At 49.1% G+C, this 13477-nt stretch overlaps 1 protein-coding gene across 10 annotated transcripts in view; it reads left to right on the top strand.

Moving 5' to 3' along the window:
* Nucleotides 1-12921, top strand: part of IKZF1 (IKAROS family zinc finger 1) — a 167436-nt gene extending 154515 nt beyond the window's left edge. For all 10 annotated transcript variants that reach the window (XM_066585585.1, XM_066585591.1, XM_066585588.1 and 7 more), the window contains one exon: nucleotides 8086-12921. In XM_066585585.1, the coding sequence (XP_066441682.1) occupies nucleotides 8086-8789 (704 nt within the window). In that variant the 3' untranslated portion in view covers nucleotides 8790-12921. The remainder of the gene's footprint in view (nucleotides 1-8085) is intronic.
* The last annotated feature ends 556 nt before the right edge of the window (nucleotides 12922-13477 follow it).

The raw sequence follows: 13477 nt of genomic DNA, 5'->3' as shown, positions 1-13477 counted from the left end.
CATGTGATTGCTGCAGCCAATCACTGGTTATAGAGTGCTGCTGTGGCTAGTGAGTGCTGGCTGCAGCAGTCACATGTCCTGTCAGCAATCACTGACTATATAGTGCTGCTGTGGCTAGTGAGTGCTGCTGACAGGACATGTGACTGCTGCAGCTAATCCCTTGGTATAGAGTGCTGCTGTGACTAGTGAGTGCTCCTGACAGGACATGTGACTGCTGCAACCAATCTCTGGCTATAGAGTGCTGCTGTGGCTAGTGACTGCTGCAGCCAATCTCTGGCTATAGAGTGCTGCTGTGGCTAGTAAGTGCTGCTGACAGGACCTGTGACTGCTGCAGCCAATCCCTGGCTATAGAGTGCTGCTGTGGCTAGTGAGTGCTGCTGACAGGACATGTGACTGCTCCAGCCAATCATTGGCTATAGAGTGCTGCTGACAGGACATGTGATTGCTGCAGCCAATTATTGGCTATAGAGTGCTGCTGTGACTAGTGAGTGCTGCTGACAGGACATGTGATTGCTGCAGCCAATTATTGGCTATAGAGTGCTGCTGTGACTAGTGAGTGCTGCTGACAGGACATGTGATTGCTACAGCCAATTATTGGCTATAGAGTGCTGCTGACAAGACATGTGACTGCTGCAGCCAATCACTGGCTATAGAGTGCTGCTGTGGCTAGTGAGTGCTGCTGACAGGACATGTGATTGCTGCAGCCAATTATTGGCTATAGAGTGCTGCTGACAAGACATGTGACTGCTGCAGCCAATCACTGGCTATAGAGTGCTGCTGTGGCTAGTGAGTGCTGCTGACAGGACATGTGACTGCTGCTGACAGGACATGTGACTGCTGCAGCCAATCTCTGGCTATAGAGTGCTGCCTTGACTAGTGAGTGCTGCTGACAGGACATGTGACTGCTGCAGCCAATCACTGGCTGCTGTGGCTAGTGAGTGGCTATAAGAGTCACATGACGTGTCAGCAGCAATCTGGAAGGCAGGGCGGCTGTGAAGCAATTTGAAGTCTTCAGAATATCCCTTTAAATTACCGTTTGTGGGGTGGAGCATCCAGAGCTTTCTATTCTAGCTCACCAATAAGACTGTCACAACTTTGCATATTTAGAGGCATAACTAAAAAGTTGCGGGTCTTAAGTCGGCCTTCTAAATAAAACAGACACCTAAAATTAATCAGAGAACAAAACTAACAGGCAATTAATTATCTCTGGTCGCTTCTGGTGCCTTTTGATATCACTACCGGCCCGGGTAAGGAAGCCGTAGCCCACACGGCTCACAATGTATTGACGCCGTTTAGCATCAGCAGCTTATGTGCTTCCACGCAAAATGTCTTAATGGTGTCGAGCATCAGGGCCGTGCGTGCCGGGCCTCCAGGGGGTCGATCGGGCGGGGCGTGCCCGGCCTCCAGGGGTCGATCAGGCGGGCCAGGCCTCCAGGGGTCGATCGGGCGGGCCAGGCCTTCAGATATCCATCGATCGGGCGGGTCGGGCCTTCAGATATCCAATGGGATCCGGGGCTTGTGGCCCCCTCAACTACAAGGCCCAGCTGCAACCCGGCTAGTTATGCCACTAGGCACATTGCCTCTAAAGCTTACAGTCGGCATATAAGTACCATCACTCCATACAGAAGACACGGACGTACTTGTAGATTAAATTAGAAAATGCTAAAAAGGAAGATTAAATATATTTTGAATTCGAACGTCATCTGGTATCATAATTTTGAGCAAATGCAAACGTCAACTTAAAATGACCCTCCGGTTTCAGGACAGAATTCTCTCCCAGAACCGGACGGGGATAGATTACCTGTAGTTCTTCTCTGCCGCCCCTCCTGTAGTTCTGTCTTCATCCGTCCAAAATGCCCACCACCATTTTCTAACTATCGAATGCTAACTGTGCCCTGCTCTCTGATTGGCCAATGCTCATCACATGAACAGCTCTGGCCAATCAGAGAGAACAGGCATAGTGCATTAGTAGTCCAACACTACCAATGTGCTGTAGGGTTCAGGTAGTCTGAAGATCGTGTCGGCCATCTTGGATGGTAGGAAAAGGACATGAAACCAGCAGAGCAGAGAGGAACAGGTAATATATCCCCTCTGTTCGCAGTACAGAACTTTGTTACAAAATCAGAGAGTCACTTAATTTTCCAACTGGTGGCAGGCGAAATCACTGATGAACATTTACGTATTGCTCATTTTAATGGGGCTGACGGAAATACCTGGGCGGGTGCCACCGGGGAGTCTTCACAGCCCAAGTGAGTCGAGCGCTGCGTGCTTGTATGACCAGCCCTCCATTGAGCGCCCCCTCACTGCGAGGAGTGCAGTAACCCCACGGTGGGGAGGACGCGGGACCACCGATCAGCAGTGAGACCCCCACCAATTACAATCTTGGTAAAATCCCTTTAAATCTATAGAAGATAATGTGATGTGAAACAGATGGTTAGAATTCTCTCCATAAGCTCCACTTTCTCGCGTCTCTCGGCCTTTATCACGGGTTCACTTACAGCAATGTTTTGGCTAATCTAATCGCAGTGCTCCCCCCCTCCGGCTCCGGTGTGCATTAAGGTGACCGCACCGCCGAGTTTGGTTTATGGACCCACACGTTACAGCAGGAGAGCAGAGGACGCTAATTAACAAGAAAGTAGCGCGCAGAAAGCCTTTCTCCATCCATGAGCGCCATGAAGTCAGGTTCTGCGGAGTCCGTGGACGCACTCCCTATGCTCCTCCCTCTTCCCACACGTGGCCCCTGATAGTTGGCATGTGGGCACCACACTCCCATGGTAACTTACCTTATGGTGCGCCTGGTAATGACAGGTTCCCTTTAAGAACATTTTATAATGCAGCTTTTACTTAAAGGGTAACACTTCATAGCTAGAGTTGAGCGAACATACTCTGCCACGCTTGATGCTCGTTCCAGTATTGGCGTACTCGATGGTGCTCGTTACTCGAACGAGCATTAAGCAGTCTTCGACCCCGCCCCAGTTTTTGGCTTCTCCCCGTGACATGCCTGTTTTGGCCCCTCCCTGCAGAGAGAGACAGAGACCTTCATAATGGTGCATCATTCCAAGTAGCAACCATTCTGTGGATTATACCATTTCAGAAAAGGTGCTGATTCTTAAAAGCTTTTTTTTTTTTTTTAGAAAAAAAGTCAGTTAGCTAGAAGCAGCAGAAGAGAGGATATAAGTATATAGAAACTAAATTAAACAAATTAAAAATGATGCAATTTTAAATGATGTACATTGTATAAAGTAATTTAGTCTTAGTAAGGAACTATTGTTTTAACTTTTATTTCAATTTAAACAAATTGTACAAATGAACCTAAGAAACTTTGTAACTTTACAGCACTGTCCCTAAGTAACGCTCAGTCATCACTACTGGCAACCCTGTCTATAATACTGTCCCTAAGTATAAGAGAGGGACTCATCTAAGAAGCCATACAAGCAAGCTAAATACTGAACCCAGGCTAGGCAGATAGAAACAAGGCATGAGCTAACAAAACCAGAATAGACAACCAGGAACAAGACAGCCATGACCAGAACAAACTAAATTAGTACAAGTTACTACAACTTAAAGATTAACTGCTCTTTGGGCAAACTTTTGACATATCAGGGTAACATGTCAAAGGTTTTGCCCAATGGGGTTGTGAAGCTGAGACGTCAACTGATCTCTGAAGTGAGGGAGCAGCAGCGTTCATCTGAGCGCTGGAACGCTCTGCCCTTCAGCTGTCTTTGCTGCCTGTCAGCTCCTCTTGGCAGCTGAAGACAGACTTCTATCTTCTATAGACCTTTATGTTTTGTCATCAGTGACCAAGAGGAGCTGGCAAGCAAAGAGGACAGCCAACGAGAACAGCGCTTAGGAGTGTGCTGCAGCCGGGACCCTAACTGATCAAAATAGTGTATTGTATGTCACAACGCGATGCACTGAGCCTCTGACAGTGCAGCGGGATCGGCCGGGAGAGGCCCTGTGAATAGGAGAAGCTGTCTGCAGCGCAGAACAGCTTCTCATTCACAGCAGCAAGCCCCGAGAGGAAGAACACCAGCCCGGGAGAGACAGAGCAGCGGGGCTCAGGAGGACTAAGCAGGGTTACACAGTGCAGGCACAGCCCTCTCCTGCTGTTTGGTGAATACAGACTTACAATGTCTTCATGTAACTGCAGAGCAGAAGAGGGGGTTGAAGGAAAAATGTACAGAATAGGCTAATAAAGCATATTTTAGAAATGCTTTGGATTGCTTATTGACAGTTAACACTTGAAAGGGGTGTTCCAGGAATGTAAAGGTAGTCCCTATTCACAGGCTAGGGAATAACTGCCGGATCGGTGGGGGACCAACTGCTCTGAAGACTGGCAAATGAATGGAGTGGCAGTCCGCATCCTCCGCCAACACTCCAGTCATTTCATTGGTAGTGGCAGATATAGCCAATTACAAGGGCTTGCATGTCGCTGATACTGCCACTGAAATGAATGGCGCGATGTCCAAGCTTGTGCGCAAAATTAAAGAGTATATTTGATGAAATCAGGAAACCTTCCCGAAGTCTTGTGGAGGGTGCGGTCACGTCTCCGCATGTATTTACTACAGCACTTGGAGGCCGACGCTTGGATTGCTGCCACAGATGTGCAGTTGGATGCGAATCCGCACGAGAATTAATCCGCCTGTGCCGACTAATTCCCACATTTTTCCATTTAGAACAGAGATTAGTGTTGTGTGATATTTCTGTGGAGCGAGGATTGGGTTGTGGAGCCTCCTTCTGTAGGCATGAGCTGCAGGATATTGGTGGATTTTATGTGGATTTCGGCACAAATTGCATTGACTGGCAGCAAGCTTGTGGCACGAAGCAGACAGCACGGAATACACGCGTGTGCTTGAGCTGAAATCCCAAACCCAACATGTAGATTTCCCCCCGACATACATGAAGCCGCTCCTGCACTTACCGCTCGGCCCGCGGTTTGCACTCAGCCTTGTAACCACATAGCCAGCCCGGTGTTTTCCAGCACACAGCAACCTGTGCTTCCTGTCGTGTCTAATTTTACTGCTCTGCTTCTGTGAAGTTCAGCTAACAGTTTAGGAAGCCACAGAAGTCATGAAGTGCATGCAAAGACCTTAAATGTGTCATAGTCTCAAATCGGACACCTTGTCTTAAAGCAAACTGGAAAATCTGCACGGTGATCTTAAATAGAGGCTCTGATATAGTAGCCGGCCCGGAACGCCAATGCGGAGGAGGTTCGCACAAGGCCGACTCACGGATTCTTAAAGCAACCTTTTTCTATAGCCAAAGCCAAGAGAGGGGAAAAGTACGACGGCAGACTTATACTTCACTTTTTTGTATCCACTTGTTCAGAGTGGGTCTGTCGGCTTAGTATGCCGGTCTATACAAGTCTGTAACATTAGGAGACGGTATGGCAAAAAGAAAAAAGTGGGAAAAGAAAGTGCGGTTTTGCTCTGGAAGAATATTGCGTTGAGTCCGACTGTATTCATGAGCGGAGCAGCGGCCCTCCCGGATGGCGATCGGCCAGCCGCTGTATATAATGCATACACTATTGTATCCTTCAGTTTTACACGAGTTCTCAGAAGGATATTACTGATCTAAATTACCACCCAAATCAATGGTCGCCTCCTAACTTCCCGGCATAGTGGCAGATCCGCATGGGCACAGGGTTCAGTGCTGATTTGGCTCTGCAGGGCACCCCATCACCAGGCGGGGAGGTTTATGTTGATCTAATAGTAGTTAAGCTTCAGTCCGTTAATAAGTTCGAATACTGATCATTTCTGGCTTAACTGCATGCAAAATTATATCTTTTTTCCCCCCAAAGATCCGGCTTTAGTCATTTGGTGCTCAGACAGTAACAGGTCTTGCCTTTCACACTCAGCGCTTTTTTAAAGAGCAACACTGCAACATTTTTGATGCGCTTTTTTGAGCTGAAGCCAGAAGGATCCAGCAGGAAGGAAAAGTACAAGTCCGTCTCTTACATCGCCCATTCCTCTTGAATCCACTTCTGACTTTGGCTCAAAAACTACATGCAAAACTGACCAAAAATTATGTATTTTTATCCAAAAAATACACACGCCAGGTTTAAGATGAAATCTGAAGTAAAGGAAGGCAGTTTGTCTGTCAGTCACCTTATAACACCAGCTTTATGATAGTCATGAAGGAGCATACAGGTACAACTATTGTAGTGCCAAGGTAGAGACTGACCATATACCATCCTTGGCATGTCAGTATACGGTGGGGTACAGGCAGTGGATACAACCTGTTGCCGTGGTACTACTCGATGAGTGGTCTGCTGTAATACATAGACTTTTAAGGTATCACTTTGATAAATTAACTTCTTTTACTTATTGGGATTTGAGGGAACATTTGTGATACATTTGTGCAGGACACACGTACGGCGGCCCTCACGGACATCATCAACACGTAAGATCAGATGTTATTTATGTCCACAATAGACCAATATATTCATGTTTAATATCACAAAAACATGGAAAACACAAAAGGGGTCAAAAATGGTACCACAAATGTAGGAGTAGGAACGCTATCCCTAACCCACTTTGGCGTGGTGGACCCTGCCTATAAGCAGGGCCATTGCCCCGATAAGGACAACCGCATGTCAGGAACTAAGGGGCCCTAGTCTGTCCCTTAATGGAGGGTAGAGAAGAAGTGTAAAGACAATAAATCGCACATAGAAACAATAGGCACAGGAAATCAACTGCCAGGAGATCGCCACCCAGCCAAACAGGGGTGAAGATGCAAGCACCCAACAACTCATTGGAGAGAGGGTTCAGTCAGCTAAGCAGCCCATCAGATGGAGGGGACAGACAGGACAGGTTTCAGGCACCAACAATCCTTCAGACTGAGCGAACGAACAGGACTCAGACATTTAACAACCGTTTGGATTAAGGGAACAGACAGGACAGGCATCGGACAACCCATCTGACGGAGAGAATAGACAGGACTCAGGCGTCAGACAACCTTCGAATGGAGGGTACAGACAAGACAGGACTGAAACATGGACAAAAATCTGGATCCAGACAGGAGACAGGCAAAGGTCCGAACAGCATGAAGTTAGGAGAATAGCTGGCACCCATGTAGGGGAGGGACTGGAACAAACATCTATAATGGCTGATGGGCCAGCTAGGGAAAACACCTCCTTGTTGGCAGATCAGTCCATACGGCATGGGAGACGTTGAAGCAGGGTAAAAAAAAAAAAAAATGCTGAGGAATTTCTGACAGACAGCACCTAAGGGGCCCTCTGCAATGACTATTAACATTGAGGGATTTCAGACAGACTACATCTAAGTGCCTTTTGCAGTAATAGGAAAGAGGCCCTACTCAGTTCCCAGTGACAGGCTGCATACGCTGAAGGCACGATCATGTAGACCAGGGCTGACGTCATGATGGCACCCCAGCTTCACCTCCTGATTGCGGCCGGCACACCCAACAATTAGTTTGTCAATCGGTAAAGCTTTCATGCAAAGGCCGGCTGTAACATATCATCTTCCACAAACAAAAAAAGTTGGAGATCAGTAAACGTTCTTCACAAGTTTATCCAGCAGGGAAAATATCTGGTGCCGCTTCGGCCCATACATGACTCCTTGTGAACTCTGAGCAAGCCTGGTCAATGAGCCAAAACATTGCCGGCTATTTGTCCTGCCAAATAAACTTGCAAAGATGTCCGACCTTCCTTCCTTACCTTCTTTATTGATGAATGGATGAGGGCTGAGCGTCCCTGGACGGACTATTGCATCCAATTGGGATATCGGTGCCGTTCCCTTTACATCGTCCTTTAGAGATCCATCTTCTCTCTAAGACCATCTAGATGTTCAGCCCCGTTTCTGTGTTTGACCCCCTGTATAGATGCGACAGGTCCCTTTACAGCATTGTAGCACTCTAGTCATCATATCGTGTTACGTGTAGTAATGGCATCCTATGTAGAATGTTATGTTAACTATATACACGTATGTAAAGCAAGTACAGACACATAGGTAAATATTAGACATCTGCTTTATGGATGCATGAAGAATGACAGGTTATAGAAATAAAGAGAGATGACACTGAATCCAATGTAGATACGTGACTAATTCTATGCTGTTCCCTTAGGTGAGAAGCGTCTGTCACACCTGCCATATGAAGCCAACAGTCATTTCGAGAAGGAGAATGAAATAATGCAGACACATGTTATGGATCAGGCCATCAATAATGCAATCACCTACTTGGGAGCAGAGTCCTTGCGTCCGTTGGTTCAGACCCCACCGGGTGGCCCTGAAGTGGTTCCAGCTATTAACTCAATGTACGCCCTACACAAACCCCATGCAGACGTTGCCTCTCACACCAACCAGACCGCCCATGAGAGCGCAGTGGAGAACCTGCTCTTACTTTCCCAGGTTAAAGCCATTTCTTCTGAGAAAGAAGTTTCCCCAAGTAACAGCTGCCAAGATTCCACAGACACTGAAAGCAACAATGATGAAAGGGGAGGACTCATCTACCTGACCAACCACATGGCGCCCCTCACCAGAAACGGGCTGTCTGTCAAAGAAAATAAGCCATTTGATGTCTATCGAGCCGCCAATGACAATTCTCAAGATGCTTTCAAAGTGATCAGCAGTAGCGGGGAGGCCGTGAAGGTGCACAAGTGTGAGCACTGCCGGGTCCTCTTCTTGGACCACGTCATGTACACAATCCACATGGGCTGCCATGGTTTTCGCGATCCTTTTGAGTGCAACATGTGTGGCTACCAGAGCCAAGATAGATATGAGTTTTCATCACACATTACCCGAGGTGAACACCGCTTCAGCATGGGATGAGCCCGAAGTCCCTCCCGCTATGATGATTCCATATAAAAGCACAAACGTTTTGTGAAACATCTATGACCCCAACAGAGCAGACATGGACTGCGGCCGGCCGGCTCACTACCTTTTCATTAAGGCAGCATGTGTTTTTTACAGGTTTTTTACCGTTCCTGTAGCACGGTGCCCCATTTGTGAGCATTGTGTTCTCGGATCTCTTTTGAAAAGTGTTTGTATTAAAAAGCTAGAAGTTCCACCATTGTTCATAGCCGGATCGGTCCATGGCCACCAATGTGGACGGAACCACAAGCAGAGTGCAGAGGCCGGATTAATACCCATTTACAGATATTACTCTTCAAAGTCTTGCAGTATCTCATCCATGTGGAGCTTTAGCGGCGGGGTCGGTGGGGATCGTCGCCTGGTTCGTCTCTAGTTAATTGTTGCAGAACGTAGTAACTATTTAAGGCAAAGTACATTCCAGTATATAATGGCCATAGATGTAAGGTTATTGGTAAATGCATTTCTTTATAAAACTGACAGTAGCGTACTACAGGCTTGTATCATATGGGCTTATTTATGGCTTCGGGTGGAAACACGATTTTTAAGATTTTTATTGCCATTTTGTATGCTTCTAAAGCTCGGCCAGCAGCAGTCGTGTGTAAGGACTACATTCTTGTAGAGAATCACCAGCCGTCCTCACAATGTATAGAGCCAGACTATCCACGGGAGCGCTTCTGGGGTGTAGGTCACCGCCTCACAATCTTACAGAGATGAATGCTTGATGACTGATAGATACAACCTCTCCCTGTTCAGAGGCGATGCAGCACTTCATCTGTTGTACATCAGACCCCGTTGACTTATAAGGTTTACATCGAGGTGTTGGACAATTGTTGTACACAGCGCTTCTTTTCTCCAGCAGGGGGCCTAACAGAGCCTTCAATGCAGATATGAACTCGGCCTAAACTCCGTGGCGGAGTTTTAGCCAAACTAATGCCATGGACAGATTAAGAAGGTCTCGCGCCCACCAGTCAGACTCCACCCATCTTTCGCCAGAGGCTCTTTTAAAAATAAAAATAATTCCCAGAGGAGCATCGCATCGCCTGTAATGGGTGGTCTCCACCAGGAGAACCTTTACCCTGCCTGACCCATGTCATGGGCTGGCTGGGTGAGAGGCCTGAAACCTACTAAGAAAAGGCGCCCCACATAGATTGTACATTCCCTGCTTTGGTCGGTCCTCCACCCGGCGTATATTTAGTAGCAGCAGTCCTGCCTGTTTGCGGGACGTCACAGGCTGCTGCAGCCAATGACAGAGCTCAGTGCTCGATCGCTGAGCTGGGTCATTGGCTGCAGCAGCCTGTAAACATGAGGTCATGGGTGGCCCAGAGCCAGGATAGAGGAGTATATACCGGTTAGTAATGTTACTGTGTGGGTAGAACAGAATTCAGGCAACCCCTTTAAACATCACCTTGTAGACGTGTAAACCGAAGTAAAGGGATTCACACTGTATCATAAGGCGCAACATCTTTAAAAATGGTCTTGAGGCTACCTCCATTGGGCGAGCGCGATATCAGGCCGTGGAACTCGGCCCGCGCAAAACGCATCGCATCTGTGACATTCCAATCCTCTTGCGCAATAGAGAATCAGAAGTGTTTCCCACTGATTTGCCTCACATCACACAGCGAGCGAGCGCCACGCGAGGCATTAGAGGTCCCACTAAAAACAATAGGCGAAGCGTTCCGAAGAGAGATAGGACATGGCGCGGTGCAGGAAGCCATCGCTGTCCGACTCCATTCAAAGGAATAGGCTTCATATTCGCACGAGATTTGTGCATCTCGCAATTCACGAATCTTGTCAGAGTTTAACGGACGTGTGAAGCGGCTCATCGTGGTAGAACGCCCCTCACTGGTCAAAGGCCTGAAATACTTGGCATCGTTACAAATTAATGAATGCTGCAAAAAGTCTGTTTGAAGAAAGCAGCGTCTACAGAGGGCACCCGTCACACACTTGTACATGTGGGCGCGTCTACAGAGGGCACCTGTCACACACTTGTACATGTGGGCGCGTCTACAGAGGGCACCCGTCACACACTTGTACATGTGGGCGCGTCTACAGAGGGCACCCGTCACACACTTGTACATGTGGGCGCGTCTACAGAGGGCACCCGTCACACACTCGTACATGTGGGCGCGTCTACAGAGGGCACCCGTCACACACTCGTACATGTGGGCGCGTCTACAGAGGGCACCCGTCACACACTCGTACATGTGGGCGCGTCTACAGAGGGCACCCGTCACACTCTCGTACATGTGGGCGCGTCTACAGAGGGCACCCGTCACACACTCGTACATGTGGGCGCGTCCACAGAGGGCACCCGTCACACACTCGTACATGTGGGCGCGTCCACAGAGGGCACCCGTCACACACTTGTACATGTGGGCGTGTCTACAGAGGGCACCCGTCACACACTTGTACATGTGGGCGCGTCTACAGAGGGCACCCGTCACACACTTGTACATGTGGGCGCGTCCACAGAGGGCATCCGTCACACACTCGTACATGTGGGCGCGTCTACAGAGGGCACCCGTCACACACTCGTACATGTGGGCGCGTCTACAGAGGGCACCCGTCACACACTCGTACATGTGGGCGCGTCTACAGAGGGCACCCGTCACACACTCGTACATGTGGGCGCGTCTACAGAGGGCATCCGTCACACACTCGTACATGTGGGCGCGTCTACAGAGGGCACCCGTCACACACTCTTACATGCGGCCGCGTCTACAGAGGGCATCCGTCACACACTTGTACATGCGGCCGCGTCCACAGAGGGCATCCATCACACACTTGTACATGTGACCGCGTCTACAGAGGGCATCCGTCACACACTCGTACATGTGGGCGCGTCTACAGAGGGCACCCGTCACACACTTATACATGTCACAGCGTCTACAGAGGGCATCCGTCACACACTTGTACATGCGGCCGCGTCCACAGAGGGCATCCATCACACACTTGTACATGCGGCCGCGTCTACAGAGGCCACCCGTCACACACTCGTACATGTGGGCGCGTTCACGGAGGGCATCCGTCACACACTTGTACATGTGGGCGCGTTCACGGAGGGCATCCGTCACACACTTGTACATGTGGGCGCGTCTACAGAGGGCACCCGTCCCACAGCTGTACACGTATGTCTACTCTTCCTTTGGACCACATCTTCTAAGCTGCTATACATTCTGTTGCATGGCCTGTCTGATAGGTCTGCAGAGCAGAAACCCCCCGCAGAGCATTCCACATATACAGAAGCGGAGTGTTCTACGTCGGTGACCTCAGATGGGGATGTTGCTGCATATGGTCACCGCCTGAAGTTGTAGGAATGAGATTGTTCTAGAAGGTCACCGGCTTCACTCCTGGAAGCAGCATGTTGTATAGTATCATTTGTCACCCCTCAGCGGTTGTACCCCTTCTATGTATTGTTTCTGTATGGGTGATGAGTAAGAGCCCTTCTATACAGAACGCTCCGCGTAACCACGGCCAACCATTCAATGACGAACCTTTTATACTGGCAGAAAAATAATTCTGCACGTTGTGGCGATTCAACAGCGATCGTTTGGCCGGTCACTCTACAATGAATGTGGCCGAAAGAAAGATGTGCGAACGCAGTTCTGAGCGATTTGTCTGTCCGTGTAAATAGGCTGCTCGCGCGAGCAAGCAGATTCTGTTGTCATTGGCTTGTGTGAACAACTTGGACTCCCTTTACACGGACTGATAACACAATTTACGGGGAAGGTCTGTGATTCTAGCACAGGGTCTTCTTTCCTACAAGCGTTGCTACTCCTGACCATTGTGCGTGGTGCGGCCCCTCGGCCCCCGGCATGTGACCAGTGTGTGGTGCGGCCCCTCGGCCCCCGGCATGTGACCGGTGTGTGGCTGCTGCACCAGACGTAGCACTTCAGCAAAAGGGTTTTTTCTAGAAAAGAAAACCCCTCTTCCCCAACTCCCAGCTGTACCAGGCGGCCCGGGATGCATATTGTCTCTGCTGGGTTGTATCTCGAGCGCCTCGCTGCAGTAACACGTAACGTTTGCACTCCTGCGGTCACCCGTCTATTTTATACCTTTCCAGTAACTCAATAAATTGTTTGACTCTGAAGTCCTGTCTGTTCTTGGTTTTTGCCCTCAGAGCTCTGGCAGATATTATGGATCGCTTGTCGGGATCCGCTGCAGGTGACCGACTCGTCTCGAGGGCTTCACAGTACTAACATTTAGTGCTTCGCGCCATTTCACGTGATCAGATTTACGAAGAGCAGCAGTGCGATCGATGGCCAACATACCCCATCCTCCTCCTTCACATCCCGTCATCCATCATGGGCCGAGCCCGGCCGTCACCGCTGCAGCACAGCAAGCAACGAGCCCCGCCAACCACCAGCAGGGGACATGCCGGTGTGACCAGTCCGGAGTGCTTCTTGGTTTGTAGCTCCATAAACTTGGGCACAACTCACATTGGACACCCGTCTGTGCGCCCCAATAGTCGTGGACCCCGCAAATTGAATGTCCTATTCTCGACAAGGATAGGCCACACAGTGAGATTTAGTAACCTTATAGGCGATTGGGCATTGTGCTGTCCATGGGATACATAGTAGCAAGTGGCCCTAATAACGTACAGCCGTGGGATCGGGCCCTTAGGGACATTTTAAATACTAAAATAG

This window comes from Eleutherodactylus coqui, chromosome 12 (genome assembly GCF_035609145.1).
Source record: "Eleutherodactylus coqui strain aEleCoq1 chromosome 12, aEleCoq1.hap1, whole genome shotgun sequence".
In the NCBI taxonomy this organism is placed as follows: domain Eukaryota; kingdom Metazoa; phylum Chordata; class Amphibia; order Anura; family Eleutherodactylidae; genus Eleutherodactylus; species Eleutherodactylus coqui.
This window is presented reverse-complemented; position numbering and strand designations above follow the sequence as displayed.